Here is a 20,679-nt window from a genome sequence, read left to right on the forward strand (position 1 = left end):
TGTATGTACATACTATCATTTACAATTATTAGTATGTTACACGGTACAATCAATATAACGGTTTGTCTGTGTTGTTTTATGGATATCTGCTCCTTTTAGGCAAAATAATATATTCTATTGTCTTTTTTCTTTCTATGCACATGTACTTCTTATTTAATATCTCAATTTAGTCTCAGTGGAAACAAAAAAACTACTGTATTCGTTCTGTTTAAACGTTCCGTTTAAACTATCATGACTCTGTCAAATGATTAATTCATCTATTCATATCTGTAAATCTGTATATCTATCTCGTGGACGCGGAAACAGCTGACACGAATGCGCACCACGTCGCTTCCAAGTATCGTTCGCTCGACTACGCACGTCGAGGCGAATAGGCGGCGGAATTTGCAAGTCATTCGAGTCATCTACGGTCACGATTGCTGTTTCATGGTCGGTCCTGAGCATCAGCACAAAGACGCGAAATTCTTCCCTCGCTACACCTTCCTATCGTCGATCATTCCAGCAAAACTTTTCATGCGGCGGATTAACCATTTTATGATATATTTATATATATATAAATTCTCTCCATCCACAAATCTGCAATCTCTATAATACAGAAAAATCTACGTATATAAAATCTCCTAAAGGTGAGAAAATTACATTTTGAATATTGTCCATCCTTTTGATCTGACATCCATAAAGACGTCTCTATCAATACCAATTTATAACACGCACACTTTGACTTTTGATAAAATATAATACTGATATATATATTGCTCTAAATCTAAATTCACCGATCAATTCATGATTAGATTTCAACAAAGCAAAGAAGATGAAAGCGTACAATTCTTTCATTTTACTTTGAAAATCTTATGGAAATGTAGGAAAGATTGTTATGTAAAGTGTAACTAAAAAAGATAGATCTGAGTCGATGAAATACAAATCTAAAAATTTTATAAATAGATTTCTTACAAAAAATTCTTTCAATAAAATTTAAATTCGATTGTATTTCTAAACGTTCAAAATCTCTTTTTCATTAGAAAAATTATTAGAAAAATTAAAATATTAAAGATGATTTCTCTCTCTCGAACTGAAAAGGTCTCAAGACAGTTTCAAATGTGTTTATTCTATTGCATATTTATTTCATGTTTGCAATTACAACAGTTTTTGCGATAATTATTCAGTCTATAAAATCAGGAATTCAATAATCATGCATAGAAAGAGAATAATCGATTTTTCGCATTGAATGATTTATCGCATTGAAATCTAAAAAATATTTGTCTAAATCCAAATAATGCTTTTATCATTCTATAGATAAATACGACACGCTCGTCTCGGAATTATAAAATATTCTAGGCGTTTTTTCCGCGACTTTTCGAGACATTTGCGTCGTTCTCCAAAATTTTTTCCGTCAACTCTTTCCTTTATTTATCACCGAGTCATCATCAGGGCCATACGACGAATTATTATTAACCAGTCAGTTAGCCAACTGCTATCGGAAGCGCGAACGAAGGTATACCCGGCGTATCTACAGTGCAAATCGTGACGAAGCGATCTCGCGGCAACAGCGAGAGAGAAGTCCAATGTCCCACCCACGCTCGGAACGGATCATACTCCGGTCGTGATCAACGGTGATGAAACATGTGCGTATGTAAATCATCGAGCATAAGACGTGCACATCTGGCCTGAACGCGTGCGTGACGCCGCATCTATCATCTATCGGCAGAGCAGGATCGGACTCCGGATGGTGGAGGATGCCTGCGTCATCGTGTACCATCGACGAGATCGATCGCGAAACATGATCGCGCTGTCTTGCCGTTGTTTCCTCGTTTCGTTCTCGCGTCAATCAACGCTTTCTCGACGCTAATAGATTTCCCGCGATCCTGGTAAGTGTCATGTGTCATCTGCGCGCGCGCGCACGCGAAAAAGAGAGAAAGAGAAAGAGAGAGAGAAAACTCTGCACCGACAATGATGACAAAGACGATGACAACGATGACAGTATTGAAAATGATGAGGATGATCGCGAATCCCGCCGCCGAAAACATCTTACGATTACATGCGACGCTTCCGCGATATCATGCGGGATGTAACTTTTACGTCGCGCGATTATGCTGCTGTTATTACGCACGTCGTGCGTAATTCTCCGTCGCGACTTTTTTTTTTACATCTAGATACACGATTACGCTGCTATTAGAGATCAGATTAATTTTGAAATGTGAACAGTTACCTGCTAATATGTCCGTCGTTCAGCTTTATAGCGGATAATAGTGACATTACGAGTTTTGAAAGAAAGATATATATATATATATATATATAATCATTGTTTGATACTCGATAATGACATGCGATATGTAAATGTGTGAAGGTATATTTCCTATGTCGCTTTGCAGCTCACTTTAATGGATGGAGAGAAAGATTGCCAGCAGAAGAAAGGGGCTCGGAGTAGCTTCCCATCTCAGAGCAATGCGTCGAATACGCCTCTCGTATCAGGGGAAGAAACGGATTGGGAGAGTATGCTCAATACCGAGAGGCAGAGAGGTGATCTCGGGGACATGACATTTTGCATGGCAAACTATCTGAAGGAAGCTATGAAGATGATGTTCATGATGCGCAGTCATCATATGCTGACTGATGTAATACTTGAAGTTGGTTCCGAATTGTTTCATGCGCATAAAGTTATTTTAGCAGCAGCTAGTCCCTATTTTAAGGTGAGTTCAACTAGCGATAGATAATTATTGCCTATTAATGTAAATTATATTTGATCATCTCATATTTATAAGAGAAATTATTTTGCCAAAATTATGTGAAGATGATAAATTAATAATTAATCAAATGTCAAATTTCAGGCAATGTTTACAGGAGGATTAAAAGAATGCGAGATGACAAGAGTAAAACTCCAAGGTGTTTGTCCAACTACAATGGCTCGTTTAATGTACTTTATGTACACTGGTCAAATAAGAGTCACTGAGATTACAGTGTGTTCACTGCTATCAGCAGCTACTATGTTCCAAGTATGTAAATGGACAATTGCAAAAAGAGATGCATATTATCAATTAGCATACTTGAGTAGGTAACAGAGAATTTCCTGTCAACTGAATCTGTGATTTAATGTTTATATACTGTTACAATACAGGTCACTAATGTGATAGATGCGTGTTGTGTTTTTCTTGAAAGACAACTGGACCCCACAAATGCGATTGGAATTGCCAACTTTGCTGAGCAACATGGTTGCCATGATTTGTATCATAAGGCAAATCAGTTCATCGTTCAGCATTTTAATCAGATATGTCAAGAGGAGGAATTTTTACAACTATCTGCCATACAGCTCGTGGCACTTGTGAGGAAAGATGAGTTAAATGTTCAAGAAGAAAGGGAGGTTTATAATGCTGTGCTGAAATGGGTCAAATACAACGAGGAGGCAAGGCGACCCAAGATGGAACACATTTTGCATGCGGTACGCTGCCAGTATCTCACGCCGAATTTTCTGCGGGAACAGATGAAGAATTGCGACGTGCTAAAAAAGGTGCCGGCGTGTCGCGAGTATCTAGCACAGATTTTCAAGGACTTGACGTTACACAAGAAGCCGATTGTCAAAGAGCGTACGCCTAATACACGACGGGTGATATATATTGCTGGTGGTTTCTTCAAGCATTCACTCGACGTATTAGAGGGCTATAACGCCGATGATAAGACATGGACGCAGCACGCCAAATTGATCGTACCTAGATCCGGTCTAGGTGGTGCCTTCCTCAAGGGAATGTTCTACGCGGTTGGAGGCAGACATAATTCACCAGGCAGCAGGTTAGTACTTTGATGTCAAATATGTGTGTGTGTTGCGTATGCTGTCTGACATTCAAGAGTTATCAAATGTAGTTATCAAGTAATTTAAAAGATTATGATCAGCAGATTGTTTTGTGAATCGCTTCGCGGATGCTGACGTTGGAAATATGACTAGAGATATATACATCACGAAAAAATCTCGTGATTCTTTTCAGGTACGACAGCGACTGGGTCGATAGGTATAATCCGATGACGGATCAATGGCGACCTTGCAGTCCAATGTCGGTACCGAGAAATAGAGTCGGAGTTGCCGTGATGGATGGCTTATTGTACGCCGTAGGCGGTAGCGCGGGTGCCGAGTATCACAATAGCGTCGAATGCTATGATCCAGATCAGGACACATGGACTAGTGTCAAATCTATGCACGTCAAGAGACTAGGCGTAGGAGTAGCAGTAGTGAATAGGTATTATTATACTAATCATGACAAAAAAAATATTAGTCAACTGTTACAATATATAATCAATGTCGATAATACATTTGAATAAGTGTAACTTTTAAAGTAAATCATATACTAATATCAATAGGATTATTAATACAAATGATAAATATTATATATTCGGAATATAGATATTGTTTCATTATTAGAGAATGTACGCGTTTCAATTTTATCTCTATATATCGCTTACGCGTTGATTAAAGAAACTTTACCTAAGATATTGGCTATTTAGCATAGTGTGAAAAGTATAATCTTTTCTGCTGCAGATTGCTATACGCGATTGGCGGCTTTGATGGCAAAGATCGACTCAGCTCAGTTGAGTGTTACCATCCTGAAAACGATGAATGGACGATGGTGCCGGCTATGAAATGCTGTCGCTCCGGAGCCGGAGTGGCCAGTCTGGGTCAGTATATATACGTTATAGGCGGATACGACGGAAAATCACAATTGAATTCAGTGGAGAGATACGATACAGAACGCGATGTCTGGGAAAATGTGAGCAGCGTTAGTATCGCTCGCAGTGCGCTCAGTGTTACTGTCCTCGACGGCAAATTATACGCAATGGGTGAATATGATTTTGTTAATTTTTTATTTATAAAGATTTTTCTTTTTGTTTTGAAAAGATACATTATATAGATTTGTGAATACATAATTCTCTCCTTTTCAGGAGGATATGATGGTTCGACGTTTTTAAATATAGTAGAAATTTACGATTCGAGTCAGGATCAATGGATCGAAGGTGTGCCTATGACGTCAGGGAGATCTGGTCACGCCAGCGCGGTATCGTACTATCAGTGTCCCATGCACTGCGATCATTTGGATCATAATATCTCGCTAGAGAAATCGCCGTCGTGATACATAGACCATAGACTGAGTTTTTTGAGTAACATTTAATAGCAACAATGACATTCTTTCATTTATGAAAAAGGAATATAAAATTGTAAAAAACACATCAATCTACTCAACCGATATTTAATTAACAGAACTCGACTGATAAGTGCATTATGTAATATTAGATGATACGCGACATGTGTCATTGAACCGAATCAAGATGGATTGATTATAAAAATAATGACTAGCTGACAAAAAGTGCATTCTCAGCAAGACAAAGTAAGTTTTGCAAACTTATTAAAGGACCAATTTATCGTTTCCGTTAGAATAAATATGACTGTGTTACATATTTTATAGCTTTATTGTAACTTTTTAATTATAGGTGACTGTAATTAATATAAATATAAATATATATATATATATATATATATATATATATATATATATATATATATAGAGAGAGAGAGAGAGAGAGAGAGAGAGAGAGTGTGTGTGTGGGAGTGTGTGTAAAAAATAATATATGTACATATTTACATATTGTGTAAAAGAATTTTTTCGAAGATTTTGCAAATGTCTTTTTTTGTCAGCGTCTAACAATCATATATTCAATCCACCATGTTTTGTAAATAATATGTTACTGTAATATCTTATAATTTATTTCTATTAATTTATCTGTGAAAAGAATGATAAAGTAGCAACGATAGTTCGTTAAGATTGTTGCATAAGAATAACAAACGTTGACAAACGTTAACAAATTTTTATAATGTATGTCAATATCGCGCACCTACTTGAATTTGTCTGAAGCAGGATGCTTTTATGGAAAATTATGCAAGCGATGCTTGCATGTTTAAAATGGATATTTAGACAAAGATAATAAAGCAGATAAATTCCTGCATCATTGAAGTAACACGAATTTTCTTGTAAAATATATAGTTATTTGCATATTGCCTCACTCCGATATAAATTTGTAATAAGATGGCGCATACGGAATGCAAGAAATATGTTACATGCCCTATGTGCAATGGTGCAGGTAGGGACATTTAAATAACAGTGAATTTTTAACGCGCTTGTATGAATTTTGCGATAAAAATATATCTCGGAAAAAAAGGTAAGTCTGCAACATGCGCGATAATGGAAAAGGCTTCCGTATCTATTCAACGTGAGAATACAAATTCAACACAACTTACGAAAACACGGTTTGCCGAAACGGCGTATTCGGGTGCTTCGGGAGATCCACGATTATCTGATAGGTATTTCCGCAAGCATTTAACTTAATGCATTTTGCTGTGCAATTAGAATTTTTTCTTAATGCATATTCTGTAGCAATATTTAAATAAAATAAAATATATTTTCACAAATAAAAATATAGGAAATAGGAGTTTTTTAAAATTATTTTTATTATTTTTAAATATAAATCTTTTTTCACAATCAAGTAAACATACAAAGGAAGCTAATCCTATGACCAATTATGGAGATTATGCAGCTTTGTTGGAGAATGATTATATAGGAACACCAGAGGAATTTGCGAATCCACAAGAAACGCTAAAAAATGCGTTGCAAAGTTTAAAGCAGGATCAATGGCAGAACACTATTCCGGCTCTAATAAAGCTCATGCATGTTTCAAGGATTCAGCCGGAAATGCTGGACTCCAGTATGCCTCGCATATATCGAAGTTTGTGCAGGTCTTTAATTCGAAGATTTTCGTTATATAATTCGTGACTATTTTATTTTATTTTAATTAGATATTTTTATATTGTAGTTTATTGAAAAATACAAGACCTCATGTCATTAGAACTGTCTGTCAAGTGGCGATGGAGTTATACAAGACAGTCCAGTGTACGCAAAGACCTGAGTTTGATGAACTTGTATCCATGTTGCTTTTAAAAAGTACGCATACAAATAAGGGAATTCGAAACGATGCTCAACGTGCTTTAGATTCTATGATAACACACTTATCCCCTGCAATTTGTATCCGAATATTAACCAGTGAACATGGTGCCAGGTAAATGAATAAATTTATTTCACACAAACGTGTCTTAACATGACTTAATGTAGTTAAACATATGTTTTTATTATTGTATGCTTATTACATAATTGAATTGTAAGCTACATTAAATTTTTAATGCCATATCTTTATGCGCAGCCATAAGAATCCATTAATAAGAGCGACTGTAAGTCGATTGGTTTATAATATTATTAATATTATTGGAGTGGAATGTTTATTATCAAATTCAAGTCTTAAGGATTGCCGCCGGAAGATATTTACAATGTGTGCCAAATTTCTTCTGGATGGTAACAATGAAACAAGGTATCAAATCAATAGATGAAAAATATATTCATCATATTTATAAAAATTCCTTGTAACTGCGCAAGAGTAGTTTTATATGTATTGTTATTATGCTTGTAAAGTTCTCTTCGTACAAGAAATTTTTAATTTTTTGACAAAGATATTTATACAAGATGCTTGTTTTGCAGAGTATTGTATAAAAATATATATTTCAAATCTCTTATTATTTTTATAGTAAAACACTCTTTAAAGTTAACGTATTCATATTCTATATGAAATTGAAGAAATGATAATGAATTCTGATTTAGCAGATGATGCAGAAATATAAATATGAAATTATTTAATTATCATTCTATGTTTAATTATCATAGGAATGACGCGAAAAAGGCACTGAAAACTTTGATGGGCCATCAAGACTTTGATACTCTCTTTTATCAGGATGTAGATTGGAAGATTATTAGTAGCATAGAAAAACAATTAATATCTTTAAAGTATAGCCCAATTCATACTGTATAACATTATTCGTTATTATCCCGATGTAATAGAATAGTATATCTATTAGTGTGCACTTCTTTTGTGATAATATTCCAGTAATAAATTGCATCGTAATTATATAATTTGAAAATTTATATTATAATAATATATTATTCTACATGTCACTAACAATTATTAATTTTTTAGTATTATATACATCAGTATTGACAGAATTAAATAATATTGTATAAGCAAAACTTTTTGTATGGAAGTTTTTTTATTCATGTTTTTATTGATATATCAAGGATAAAAGTTATCTTAAATTAGATAATTATTTATATATTCAGATGAAAGAAAGAAAAATTCATTTTTCTGTGTTTATATTTTCACTCTGCACATGAAACGAGATGAATGTGTATTCGCCCATTGGAGAGAGAGAGAGAGAGAGGAATACAAATCTAAGAGTGTAGAAAGTGCAAAGAAAACAAATAGATATTTCGACCGGGAGCTGGAAGCTGGAAGGTTATGTTGTAAATATGGCGCTCGCCCTCTCCTGAGATCAGAAACTCAGTATCGACGACGCGAATGAACGGCGTTCACCGCCAGCGGATTATCGTCGGCGGATTCGAAATGCCGTCCAGATTGCTGTCAATGTCGCGCACGCGATTCGGTTAACAATAGAAAAAGAGAGTGAGAGACGGCACGTGTGGAGAGAAATCTGTGACCTAAAGCGCGACGCGATGAGATCCGTGTACAAGTTGTTCCTGCTGTGCCTTATTCTGGCCGCGCTGATAATACTGCTCAATGTAACGACAAATTTCTCCAACAAGTACGATCAGACGCCCGCGAGCAGAGAGCGACTGACGCTGCAGCAGAAGAAATCGCTGGCGTCATCGTCGACGAGCGAAGTGACGATATGCGTGGTGGTGTGTGGGGACAGGCTGCACGAAGCCCTGACCATGCTCAAGTCGGCGTTAGTCTTCGCCAACAGGCCACTGCAATTCGTGATACTCGCGGAGAATAATCTGATACCAGCCTTCAGTGAGAAGCTATCGGAATGGAGGCTCATATCGAATAAGACATTCGACTTCCTGGTGCGGCCCATCACCTTCCCGGATGGTAGCGATGTGGCGATGTGGAAGAAGCTGTTTAAGCCCTGCGCGGCTCAACGATTGTTTTTACCGGTAAGCTATGGATCAACTGGCTGATTCGATTTTTCAGTGATGTCAACTTACTAGTGTAGGTAGATTCATGAGATTTGTATATTTCAGACTGTGTTGAATGACACGGATGCGGTGCTCTATGTAGACACGGACACCCTGTTTTTGGCACCACCTGACAAGATCTGGGATGAGTTCAAAAAAATGAACTCTAGCCAATTGGCAGCCCTCAGCCCCGAACACGAAGATCCCAACACTGGCTGGTATAATAGATTCGCCAAGCATCCATACTATGGCAAGTTGGGTGTCAATTCTGGAGTGATGCTGATGAATCTGACGAGAATGCGGGAGTTTCGATGGATTAATTATGTGATTCCTACACACAAGCAATATAGATTGAAGATCACATGGGGCGACCAAGATATCATCAACATAATATTTCATTATCATCCGGAGAAGCTGTATGTGTACTCGTGCCGGTACAACTATAGGCCTGATCACTGTATGTATACATCGGTCTGCCAAGAGGCGGAGAGGAACGGCGCCCTGGTACTGCACGGTTCCCGTGGCACTTTCCACTCGCAGAAGCAACCGCCTTTCAGGGCCGTGTACAAGGCCATGCAAGAGTATCAGCTGAATGCGGATCCGTATGACGAGTTGCTCGTACCGATGAGAAATTATCTAGCGATGGAGGATAAGTCCAGCTGCGGTCGAGTCTCGAAGGTGTTCATCATCCAACCGGAATTGCATTTAGCTGCCCATAATTTTTGAAACTTTTATTCAATTTTTATACGTGTTCGCGCGAGATACATTTTGACTTTGTATCTTTTGAAATTTTTATAGATGCGTTTGCCTTGATGATATGAATATTATATACAGATATATACATATATATCAAAGCGATGATTTGAAGAGTAATCGTACATATCTGCATAGCCACTTTTGGCTATGTAATGTAATATTGTCCGCGCATTTTTCTTCCGAAATATTCTCTTTCGTGAGATCGTAAAATACTTAACTATATGTAAATACACTTATCTATACATTCATACTTAAGCATTTTAATACACGTTGCGATATATTTAATTACTCGAAAGGTACAGATTTTTAAACGAAGAGTCATTATGCTAATATATAAGCATCCTACTTCGTTATTACATAAGAATAAGTAGCGTGTGTAAATTATGTCAATTAACGTATCCGGTCATCAATATATGTTCTGCCGCGGAACTACGTTGATTTACGGACAATATGTTTGTAATGTGTTTATTAAGTCAGGGAAGGATGCGCGATTCGTTTGCAAATTAAAGGATGTAATTCGCGCGTTAATTCCAGACGATTCTCCACATATTATAGACTCTAGACTGAACTTTTTCTATATATAGTGCATTTGAGTTTTTTTTTGTTAACAAGTGCGCTATGTTGTTACTGTTTGTAGGGACGACGGTGCGGCGAATATATTGTTATACATTTTTATCTGATATTTTTTGCGACAATACTTGATAGGGGAAAACGATGATCAGGGCCTATCTTTGAATTATTTGGTCTTTAAAAGAAATATTGTTTCTTATGAAATTATTGCTAAGTGTTGCTAATATATATTTGACATGCTACTGCATCTCTTGATATTTTTCTCTCTCTCTTTCTTAAAGCTCTTAAGATATTATTTTAATAATAAAAAAATGATATTTTTCTTTATGAAAATTGATAAAAAAATATTAAATTTGTTAACAATATTGATTTATTGATTGTTCATCCTTATTATATATATATAAGTAGTTTCAGTAAGAGATAAGCTTTGATCGATGCGGACTTATGTGGAGATTATGAAAATGACATATGTCCGATTTCGAAAATATCGTTAAAGTCGAAATACATCCGTTTCTATATCTTTGCGAAATTTTTACATCATTTCCAAAATAAGCATCTCACATTTTGACGCAACGATAATTGATTACAGATCTGAGAGTTATACAATTTTTATATAATATGAATTACATTTCGATGTGCGAAAGTGTTCACATTTTTATACACATTTTTTCGCGATTTTGTACGATTTTGATACGTATTTTGTATCGATTGATTATTCAACGATTTGATGTTATTTGTGATATTTTCCTTATATAAAAAAAAAGAATATTGTATAATATAAAGCTTAAATAAAAATCTGTCTATATAATACACATACAAAAATGTGAACATGTATTTAATATGCCAATCTTAACGTTGGCGAGAAATATCTTAATATATATAATATGTCGCATAATATATATATAGCGTTGTATCATCTATTATTTCTATTTCAGATTTTTATTTATTATGAAAAAGAGATATGATATTAAATGAGAAAGAAAACGGTAGGGAGGATGGAAAGGGGGAAAAGAAATTCCTGTTTCTGAAAAATATATTGGATGATGGAAAGTCTTTATAAAAGAAAAAAAAAAAAATATATATATATATATATATATATATATATATATATATACAAATATATGAAATTAAATATTTTAAATACGGACCAAAAAATTTGTGCATGGTTCGCGCTTCGTTATTAGTAACGTAACGTTAGGATGGAGACGAGTACATTCGAGGGGGTCAGCTGACGCGAGAAGGGGCCCCCGGCGATCAGTCCTCTCGCCGCTGCTTTCCGGTTGTGGTGGCACGCGAGCTCGTGAAATCGGCTCTCGCTCGATATTGCGATTATAATGGTTTCGTGTGTCCGTGAAGGGCGTCGCTTGTGTTAAACAGATCAGGAGAAACGGCGACCGTTAATTATCCGGTGCGAAGGCGATTCCCCATTTATTTTTTTCGGATAATATAGTTTTCGGACTTCGTGAATATGTGAGAAATCGAACGACAAGGTATAAAGTTGTGATAAAATGGATAAATCGCTTATTTTTCGGAGAAGGAATATTATTCGAAATATCTTGTATCGATTGAACCTTTCTCTTGGAATAAATAGCGGATTTGTGGTGTTTTTGTACTCTGTAAGAATTTTTTTTACGTAAAAAAAGTAATAGATTGTTTTTATATATATTTGTACTTTAATACCATCGAATATATTCTTAGCGCTTTTAGAAGGCTAAAGATTTTTAAATATATAAATATTTGATACAATAAAAAGTGATGTGATTAGCGCTACTCATAATTGAGTAACAATTAAGCTGCCATTAAATCTTCTGAATCTTAATTATAAAGTTAAAATATAGTAATATAAAAGCGAATCTCTTTAGCGTTAATTGAAAGAGCCACGTTATAGGAATCTCTCACGAAAAGAAATTAAATCAAATAAAATCGCCGGTTATTTATATTGCGTTTTAACGGCTGAAATGCTGATGTGGTCACTCAGTGATGTAACTAAATGGCAAAAGTGAAGTAGAAAAGATAGGCGTGTCATTTTATATTTCATATTAATAAAATAGAATTAAGCACCTTCAAATACGATATGAATAAAATTCTTAAAGTAAAATTAAAAAAAAAAAAGTTTATATTTCTCAAAATAAGTGAATATATTACATTAGTTAGAATTATTTAATTAGAAATTGATGTAAAATGATTTTGGTATAATACAAAAATTTCTTTAAACACGTGAAATACAAGACAAAGCGTCTGTTCATTCTGGATTTTAAATTGTCTGCAAAATTTTAATACTTTTACATTGTTTACTCCGATGTATATTTTTTCTAAATTTCTTTTTTAATTACCGTCTTTATCATAAAATTTAAAGTCGATAGCGAAGAAGCAGAAAGTAATGGAACAGTATAAAGATTTCTAATTTCAAAAATTAGAAAATCGCAATTCGAGGGAAAATAAATTTCCATTAATTTGTCTTATTTCACTCAATCTTTTGCCGCATATGAGATTGACAGTCGCGCGAACGTCAATTTAGAGTCGGCCCTGATAATCCACGATGATGATCGAGTAACGCAGAGCGCGCGCGTGCGTTTTATTCACGAATCTACGATAAAGATCAACCGAGAACGAGCGAAATGATAAGTGCGCGATAACGAATAAGAAGAGAAAGAAAAAGGTACTTTCGGGTGACTGCCAGTCGTGATGTGATATGCGGTCGATTACCGTTCTACCATGTGATTTACCGTGATAATTTTGCGTGTGTCGTGTTTGTGAAAAAAAAAATAAACTCTAAAAATACGGATACAGGTGCACGCCGAACGTTGGCGAGAATAGGTGAGAGGCCGACTTCTCTCGCTCTTGGATGCATTGCGTGTTATTTGTACACGCCAGCGTGTACTCGCTCGTAATGTTACGGTATCGACGTGTACTACGTATTATACAGGGTGTCCCGAAAAAACATTTCAGCTAAATCTCGTCTTTTTTTTATGATTAATGATATGGAATTATCAAATATTATTTCGAATACAATACTTTTATCATTTGTGCAGCAAGTATATTTGTGTATATCTGCATTTTTAAATACTTTATTATATTTCAATTTTTTGTGTACATTACAGAGGAAGATTTATCGCGTTTTGTCACTTATAATATAAAATATAAAGAAAATGTTAATATAAATTATATTTAAAAAATTACATTTCAGTGATTCTGGGATACCCTATATTTGTTCTGTATACGCTTATGCGATGCTATTATATGCTCGGTATCGTGGCACACGGTCATAATATCAGTTTTAATCACTTTTGATATATACCAGCAGGTTGTACGAGCCAAAGCTGCTCTGAATTTATAATGAGACTAGTTGTGGTAATAATTAACTCATATTGCGAGAACATGGTGTAATTGCATTCTAATATTTTAATAAGGTCGAAGAAATAATGTCGTCACACATAATAGGTATCTAAATTAAACATTAAACAAGAAATTAAATATACAAGATTAGTTTTCTTTAGCTAAGAAAAAATTCAGTATTACAAAAAGTATTGTTTCTTATTATTAAGTATTCTTATTATATTATATTCTAATATTTTGCGCAAAAATATATTACATTTCTATATTTCTATTATGATAGATGAAAAGAAGAATAAAATGTGTATTGCATAATTCTTGCTTGATTTGCGATGTCAGTTTCTAGAGAACTTGTATCTCTTTGCCACTTCTATTAATTGGAATCGCTTATTTTTCTATAGCCTGATTGGACAATGATTGAACAATCAGATCTGAGAAAGATAGAGATATGTTTCTCGTTTACGTTAAAGATAAAGAGACTAATGGATTTCATTTTATCTTGTCTATATTTTTAAATATTTTTCTATTACATTTAATATTTTTATATCTTTAATATTTTACATTTAATATTTTTAGATCTATATTTTTAGATCAAAATTTATGCGAGGAAAAAAATAAATCGCTCCAGCGTTAGAGTCCTTATAACAAAGAAAACTTCAATTTAAAAAATTTCATTGCTTGTTTAGACTATTTTTTTAATTCTAATATATTAATTAATCGATCATATTGCAAATTTTTATTACTCGATGTTGTTACTTAATATGTCAGTAATTAATGGTGAGGAAATATGAGGAATCAGAATCACAATTTGTCATGCGATCTAGATCGTCAGACGTTTAATCATAAGAGCCGAATGGCAATATTGCACACAGTTGACAATTTGCATTGTCGTAGCAGAATAGCGTTTACGAAATTCGCAACAGCTTAGTCAGAGAAATGCCAACGACCTATATATAAATCGAATCCATCTGCGCTGTTTATTCACCTGTTTTACGTATGTTTTGCGGAATCGACATTATTTTGCGCATATTTTAATGTCATATTAATTACGCTTCGTCGAATTATCAGATAAAATTACTGATGACATATGAGATATTTTATCGTATATTTATCGCATTTTTTGTCAAAATACTAATTTACACGCGAGCTATTAAAAATTATTTTTTTATTTCTAAGATAAAAAGATTCTAGAAATAAAAAAAGATATTAAAAATTTTTTTTCTTTGTCAAAAAAATAGAATTTAAAATTCATGACGCTAAGTTTAAAAACAAATTTTATGTCAATTATAAAAAATTGTACAATTTTGCAATAATTAGATATAAGTTAATTGAGATCGTATCTGCTTATATTCGTTCAACTTATCGTTTGCTATTTATAGTTAAAAGAAAGTGTGTTACATATGCCTTAGACATGTCTGAATAACGATTGCATCATAGTTCAATTTGACGCGAATAATAAAATTGCAAGTAATTTTGCTACATTCCTGGTCGAGATTCCTTCGATATTGCATAACATCGACAAGAACATTGCTTTCCTAATAAAATCGCGTGACATCGGATGTATTGCGTGCGTTTCGCAATAACTCAAATGAGCTACCTGCGAAATATTGCAGGGAATTATAAACGAGTCTTATTTGACTCCAATAAAGAATCATGAATTTCGAAAACTACGTGATGCAATACTGCGAACATTAGAATTGATCGTATTATCGTTTAGATATCGGAAACTTTAGAACGCCGCGATTTAGATCTTAGATTTTGATTCGTAATCGCAATCTATTTTTTTTTCTGTGACTGGTATTTGAAATTGTCACGCACATATTAAATGGATATTTTAAGGCATTCTATCGCACTTGCAAATATTTATATCGACTTTATATCGATTATTTATTATTGATAATAAATAAATTTAGCTTGATAGAAAATTGAGAAATGCCATGTTTCGTAAAATTTTAATTAAAATTTTGCTTAATTTTTGATAGACAAACTCAAAGTTGCTGTAAAAAATAGGCCATATGTATATGATGATATTATAAGGTATTTATTCTTCGAAGAGAAATGATTCAGGCGAGTAATAAGTACCGTATGAAAGGAATTTATCGCAATCTATAATCTTGATGCGCAAACGAGGCGGATGATTACATTAGTAAATACGTGTAAACCATTAGTAAATACGTGTTTATAAACATATTTATAGATTGAAATTGCTACACATGTCGTTCTACAATTTCTACATGATAATTTTGTAAAATTGGAAACGAGTATATTATACGGAGAAAACAAAATACGAGGAATAATAAATATTCACTATATATTTTACAGCTAGATTGTATTTGCGGTATGTAACATGTGGCAGATAGATACTTTTATCTCATTGAACAGCAGGCAAATTGCAAGATTGCAATTACCGGAGGTCTCCCTCACCGTGGTTCTCATTTCTCTTATCTAATGCCTCTTATTGTACTGCGCAAAACGTGTCGCAATTATTGATCTGTAAGATGGAATAAATACTAATTTAATTTCCTAATCGCAATAAAAGTTTAAAATGTACTTTGAAGTATCTACGAAATTTGAGATTTTCCTCAGCAATATCCTGTTGATGTTAGCTAAGTACGGTTCTTAGAAATGTATGATGAAAAATATGATTTTTCACAGCTCGCATAATACTAGTTAAGAATTAAAAAGTGAGAAGTAGAACGGTGATTCACACGAAAAGAAACAGTTTTGAATGGACAATGATATATAATGTAGACCGCTATAATTTTAGCAAAACAGTATTATCTCGTCGATCTTTCAGCACCTTGCTCGACATAGCAAATAAATTTTGGAAAATGCTTTGAAATATTTGATAAAGATTCGAAAAATACATTTTACACAAGTCATAATAAAAGTTCCTAAAATTCGCGACTGACAGTTACAAGTCATCGTCGGAGTTTCATCTCGAGATAAGAAGATTTAATAGTATCTCAGAATCACGCGTCCCATCGTTATCGATCCATCACTCTTGATAAAAAATTTTGCGATCAGAACTCAGGAACATCCCGATTACAAGTCCTCGGTTTGATTTATTCGCGCAGAATCGAGAATGCCGCTGTTCAAGGCGCGGGCTACGACGAGGTCGCCGATAACGGAGAAAGCTGCGAACGGCGTGCAGTATCGCAACCATCATCAGGTCGTCGATGACAACAATCATGATGGAGGCGCGAGCGATAACGGTACCGGTAGCCGGCCATGCAATAATAACGCTCCTCTTCAGCATGAGCAGACGAGAATCTCGTCCCGGGACTTGAAATCGCCTTCGCTCGTCTTCCACTGCCAGCTGGCCCATGGCAGTCCCACGGGTCTGATATCGGACTTTAGCAATGTTCGCGAACTGTACCAAAAGATTGCCGAGTGCTACGATTTGCCCGCGGAAGAGGTAAGAGAGATTTGTTAAGAAGTTTGAAGAGAAAAAAAAGAAAGGATTCAATGATGCAAATTGAAGAATTTAGCATTTTCATGAACTCGACAAAGTGACTCTACTGTTTCTTTGCCAGATGCAAGTACAGCAGTCGAATGACTTTCCTCTTTGTAAGATAGATTCGTTTCATCGAGTGTAAAATTTACCTTGTCAGTTAGTAATAGTCGTATTCCTGTATTTTATTTACTTATTTCACATATTTCTCTCTCTCCCTCTCTCTCGTTCTCTCTTTCTGTAGATATATATTTCTTCTGCATTTAATGCTAAAATGTATTTTGATCTTTACAAGTTTATGATTTTGTTAATGTTTTTTTATTTCATTGTTTTATAAAAGAGCAAAATTATATTCAAATAATAAATAAAAAATAAAAGGAACAATTTATGATGGCGATGCGAGCAATAATTCATTCATAATTAATAATCATAATGTTCAGAGTAGAAATGACACATGTATACATATGTATGTATAAAAATACACACACAGGGAAATCAATTCGGTATTTCCAGTACGAAACACCCTACGTAGGGAGACACGAGACCGGAAACGCCGGAAATGCCGGTCACGGACCGTGGCATCTCGACCCGGCGGATATGTCTCAGTGAGAGAGAGTCGCGTGTAATTTGATGTGTAAACGCGGTCGCTGCGATGTAAGCAGGTCGCTCGTCGACTCGTTATGGGTTGTTTAGAGCGCGGGATCGAGCAATTTATCATTGCAACGCCAGATAAATAAAAACTATTGTACTATTTTTATTTAAATTTTTACAAAAATTATTAAGTTTTACATTAAACTTAATTCGTAAATAAATCGTAAATTTTCTATCTATATTATATATTCACGGACTTATTTTTTAAAATTTTCTGTAACTGTAAAGTAATAAAATAAAATCTTTAATAAAATTATATAATAAAATTAATTGTAAAATCTGTTAAAGTAAAATTTTAATTGGAGTAAGTTTAATGTAAAACTTAATAATTTTTGTAAAAATTTAAATAAAAATAGTTTGAAGTTAAGAGAGAATTAATGTTGTCATGTAAAGTATTCAAATCGACTAAGAAAATTTGACGTTCCAGATTCTTTTTTGCACGCTCAACACGCACAAAGTGGAAATGACAGAGTTACTAGGTGGACAAATCGGTGTGGGTGACTTCATATTCGCACATAAAAAAGGTTGCTGTCCTGTTATTGCATATAGTCATAAAATTAAAAAGGAGAGCAATATTGAACTTTGAGCAAAAATCGATAGAAAGAAAGATATTAATTTTTAATTAATTACTAGTTCTAAATGATATATGTGTTTTTGAATTAGAATAAACGTCAATGTAAACAAATAGTCGGAGTAATTTTTATATAATAATTTAAAACCTCATAATAAAACTTAGCTCATAGTATTTTATCTTGAATTAAATTACATTTAAATTTTCACGAATACGTAAAAGAGAATAATGCGTTTTTGGAGCAGGTCGGCCGAAAGAAATTGAGCTGACGAAGACGGACGACGCATTAGGTCTGACTATCACTGATAATGGTGCCGGTTATGCATTCATAAAACGTATAAAGGAGGGCTCCGTGATCGATAGAATAAAGGTGATCGAGGTGGGCGATCACATTGAGAGGATCAACTCGACTAGTCTTGTGGGCAAACGACATTTTGAAGTAGCGAGGATGTTGAAAGACATACCAAAGGGCTCGACATTTACGTTAAGACTAGTAGAGCCGCAGAAGAATGGCTTCGGCAGCATCGGACCGCGCGGTGATCCCAGGAAAGGAAAGAAAGTTGGCTATGGATCCGGCAAGGAGACTCTGAGATTCAAGGCTGATGGTAGCACGCAAATAATACAACAAGTATGTAATAAAGATAAAAATTAAAAGATCATTCAAAGAGATTACATTAAAGATGATAAATTTGTTTAAAAAATAAAATATATAGGATGATATTCTCTTGATGATATCTTGAAAAATAACATTTACATAATAAAGTTAATAATTATATTTTATATAATATATTTTACATAATAAAGATAAAGCTGTTTTATAAGATATTTGAATTATTTAAATCCATTTTTAAGTGTACAAATTACTGTATTTATTTCCTGTTTAATAAATAATAACGAGTGCTAAACACTAATTAAAAAATATTAAATAAATATTTGCACAGATTGACGACGCAGCTGCGCTGGGTATCGAGAAAATCAACACCATCTTAGAGAGCTTTATGGGAATCTCTGATACGGAATTAGGTAAATTTTTGAATACGTGTGAATGAAAATCTTTTCTGTTATTTTCTTCGTTCTTTTAAAATTTATATACACTTTGTGTCATTGAAGACTGATTCGATTATTATGTATGATTTTGATCGCAGCCACGCAAATCTGGGAGCTCGCCGAGGGCAAATGCAACAGCATAGACTTCGCCGAGGCGATAGACAATTCCGATTTGGAGGACTTTGGTTTCACTGACGAGTTCGTGATTGAATTATGGGGCGCCGTGACTGATGCCAGAGCGGGTCGACATCGATGACGAAACAATCAGCGACGCGGATAAGAAAAATAAATGGCTGAGAGCTATGTTGAAACAAAATTTTGTACGAAATTATTTGTAAACGAGTGCTCTTTTACGTGAAAAGTGACATTCGTTTATCTTTGTCTGTTACCATGATTCTAGAAACCTGATGTTTAACGCTAGTTGAGATGATCCGTGCTTATTCAAAATTTTGATTTGGTTTGCGTTAATTCTAATTTGAGTTTGTTGAAAATAATTCTGCTAAATCTGTCAATTATATTTATATTAACAAAATTGATTCTTATGTCGCCATCAAAGCAGTAACGATTTCGCTGCAATATATAAATTCATTAGTAATAATATTTTGGTTGTAAATTATTTTGCTGTAGCAAATTTGTGTTCCTATGAAACAAATTTACTCAATGAGATTTTTCTGTTTTACAAATATAACGAATTTTGTTGTAATATCGAATAATAGATTACGGGTAGCGAAATCATATTTTCATAGAATATGCAGTAACAATTATGGTTTTACTGTCACAGCGAAAATCTTTTCATTCATGTATATACTGAGGTGATATGGATTTTCTTTGTCACTTATTTGAGTCGATATTGGCCTACGTACGCCTAAGTACGCAAAAAATCTAATATTTGCAACGATTAATATTAATTATTCGATTATAGCGTAAATATGTTGACGTAGCATTAAAACAAATCATGCGTTATCATGTTAGACTCAAGTTAGTTTTGATATTTATTCTAACATGAACCAATTAATATTCATTAATATTGAATAAGCTGTATACATAAATGTTAAGAATGAATTAATATATTTTGATACATAGGAACGAACAAGTTTATGATATGAATGTATAAGTGTGCAAAAAAATTATTATTTAAGATAATAAAGTCTTTGTAATAAATACATAATTTTTACACGATTCTACATATTGATTAATCGTAAGCAGACAATGAAAACAAGATAAGAAAGAAGAGAGAGAGAGAA

General features: G+C 34.0%; 4 protein-coding genes across 10 annotated transcripts; all 4 read left to right on the top strand.

The window, feature by feature from the left end:
- The first annotated feature begins 315 nt into the window (after positions 1–315).
- LOC126851398 (kelch-like ECH-associated protein 1B) lies at positions 316–5,511 on the top strand. Of its 3 annotated transcripts, none has more exons than XM_050595324.1 (7): positions 316–626; positions 2,370–2,687; positions 2,826–2,990; positions 3,113–3,780; positions 3,975–4,223; positions 4,523–4,821; positions 4,924–5,511. In XM_050595324.1, exons 2-7 carry the CDS (start codon positions 2,379–2,381, stop codon positions 5,109–5,111), a joined length of 1,878 nt encoding a protein of 625 aa, XP_050451281.1. In that variant the 5' UTR covers positions 316–626; positions 2,370–2,378; the 3' UTR covers positions 5,112–5,511. The 3 variants fall into 3 exon arrangements, with proteins under 3 accessions (XP_050451281.1, XP_050451279.1, XP_050451280.1); XM_050595322.1 differs by lacking the exon at positions 316–626 and adding an exon at positions 1,303–1,622; XM_050595323.1 differs by lacking the exon at positions 316–626 and adding an exon at positions 1,306–1,865 and having other exon boundaries at positions 4,924–5,510.
- Positions 5,512–5,525: 14 nt separating this feature from the next.
- On the top strand, positions 5,526–8,116 carry LOC126851425 (TOG array regulator of axonemal microtubules protein 2-like). The gene is made up of 5 exons (XM_050595392.1): positions 5,526–6,337; positions 6,521–6,769; positions 6,847–7,089; positions 7,231–7,395; positions 7,746–8,116. Exons 1-5 carry the CDS (start codon positions 6,159–6,161, stop codon positions 7,888–7,890), a joined length of 981 nt encoding a protein of 326 aa, XP_050451349.1. The 5' UTR covers positions 5,526–6,158; the 3' UTR covers positions 7,891–8,116.
- Positions 8,117–8,350: 234 nt separating this feature from the next.
- Positions 8,351–11,371, top strand: LOC126851419 (glucoside xylosyltransferase 1). Its single transcript, XM_050595380.1, has 2 exons — positions 8,351–9,032; positions 9,120–11,371. Exons 1-2 carry the CDS (start codon positions 8,589–8,591, stop codon positions 9,777–9,779), a joined length of 1,104 nt encoding a protein of 367 aa, XP_050451337.1. The 5' UTR covers positions 8,351–8,588; the 3' UTR covers positions 9,780–11,371.
- A 184-nt stretch (positions 11,372–11,555) lies between these two features.
- LOC126851423 (PDZ domain-containing protein GIPC3) lies at positions 11,556–20,603 on the top strand. Of its 5 annotated transcripts, XM_050595387.1 has the most exons (7): positions 11,556–11,869; positions 12,898–13,038; positions 16,790–17,130; positions 18,245–18,341; positions 18,634–19,016; positions 19,330–19,411; positions 19,534–20,603. In XM_050595387.1, the coding sequence occupies exons 3-7, from the start codon at positions 16,798–16,800 to the stop codon at positions 19,689–19,691; spliced, it is 1,053 nt and encodes a 350-aa protein (XP_050451344.1). In that variant the 5' UTR covers positions 11,556–11,869; positions 12,898–13,038; positions 16,790–16,797; the 3' UTR covers positions 19,692–20,603. The 5 variants fall into 5 exon arrangements, with proteins under 5 accessions (XP_050451344.1, XP_050451343.1, XP_050451345.1 ...); XM_050595386.1 differs by lacking the exon at positions 12,898–13,038 and having other exon boundaries at positions 11,556–11,995; XM_050595388.1 differs by lacking the exon at positions 12,898–13,038 and having other exon boundaries at positions 11,556–11,787.
- The last annotated feature ends 76 nt before the right edge of the window (positions 20,604–20,679 follow it).

Source organism: Cataglyphis hispanica, chromosome 8 (assembly GCF_021464435.1).
Source record: "Cataglyphis hispanica isolate Lineage 1 chromosome 8, ULB_Chis1_1.0, whole genome shotgun sequence".
Taxonomy (NCBI): Eukaryota; Metazoa; Arthropoda; class Insecta; order Hymenoptera; family Formicidae; genus Cataglyphis; species Cataglyphis hispanica.

What these genes read in the sequence shown, in the direction of transcription:
- LOC126851398 (XM_050595322.1), top strand. An exon ending in CAGCAGCTACTATGTTCCAA is followed by an intron (nt 2,991 to 3,112) that starts GTATGTAAATGG and finishes GTTACAATACAG; the next exon opens with GTCACTAATGTGATAGATGC. An exon ending in GGAGTAGCAGTAGTGAATAG is followed by an intron (nt 4,224 to 4,522) that starts GTATTATTATAC and finishes TTTCTGCTGCAG; the next exon opens with ATTGCTATACGCGATTGGCG.
- LOC126851425 (XM_050595392.1), top strand. Translation starts at nt 6,159, where the DNA reads ATGAATTTTGCGATAAAAATATATCTCGGAAAAAAAGGTAAGTCTGCA. An exon ending in ATATATCGAAGTTTGTGCAG is followed by an intron (nt 6,770 to 6,846) that starts GTCTTTAATTCG and finishes TTTATATTGTAG; the next exon opens with TTTATTGAAAAATACAAGAC. An exon ending in GATGGTAACAATGAAACAAG is followed by an intron (nt 7,396 to 7,745) that starts GTATCAAATCAA and finishes TAATTATCATAG; the next exon opens with GAATGACGCGAAAAAGGCAC.
- LOC126851419 (XM_050595380.1), top strand. Translation starts at nt 8,589, where the DNA reads ATGAGATCCGTGTACAAGTTGTTCCTGCTGTGCCTTATTCTGGCCGCG. An exon ending in CTCAACGATTGTTTTTACCG is followed by an intron (nt 9,033 to 9,119) that starts GTAAGCTATGGA and finishes TGTATATTTCAG; the next exon opens with ACTGTGTTGAATGACACGGA.
- LOC126851423 (XM_050595386.1), top strand. Translation starts at nt 16,798, where the DNA reads ATGCCGCTGTTCAAGGCGCGGGCTACGACGAGGTCGCCGATAACGGAG. An exon ending in ACGATTTGCCCGCGGAAGAG is followed by an intron (nt 17,131 to 18,244) that starts GTAAGAGAGATT and finishes TTGACGTTCCAG; the next exon opens with ATTCTTTTTTGCACGCTCAA. An exon ending in AATCTCTGATACGGAATTAG is followed by an intron (nt 19,412 to 19,533) that starts GTAAATTTTTGA and finishes TTTTGATCGCAG; the next exon opens with CCACGCAAATCTGGGAGCTC.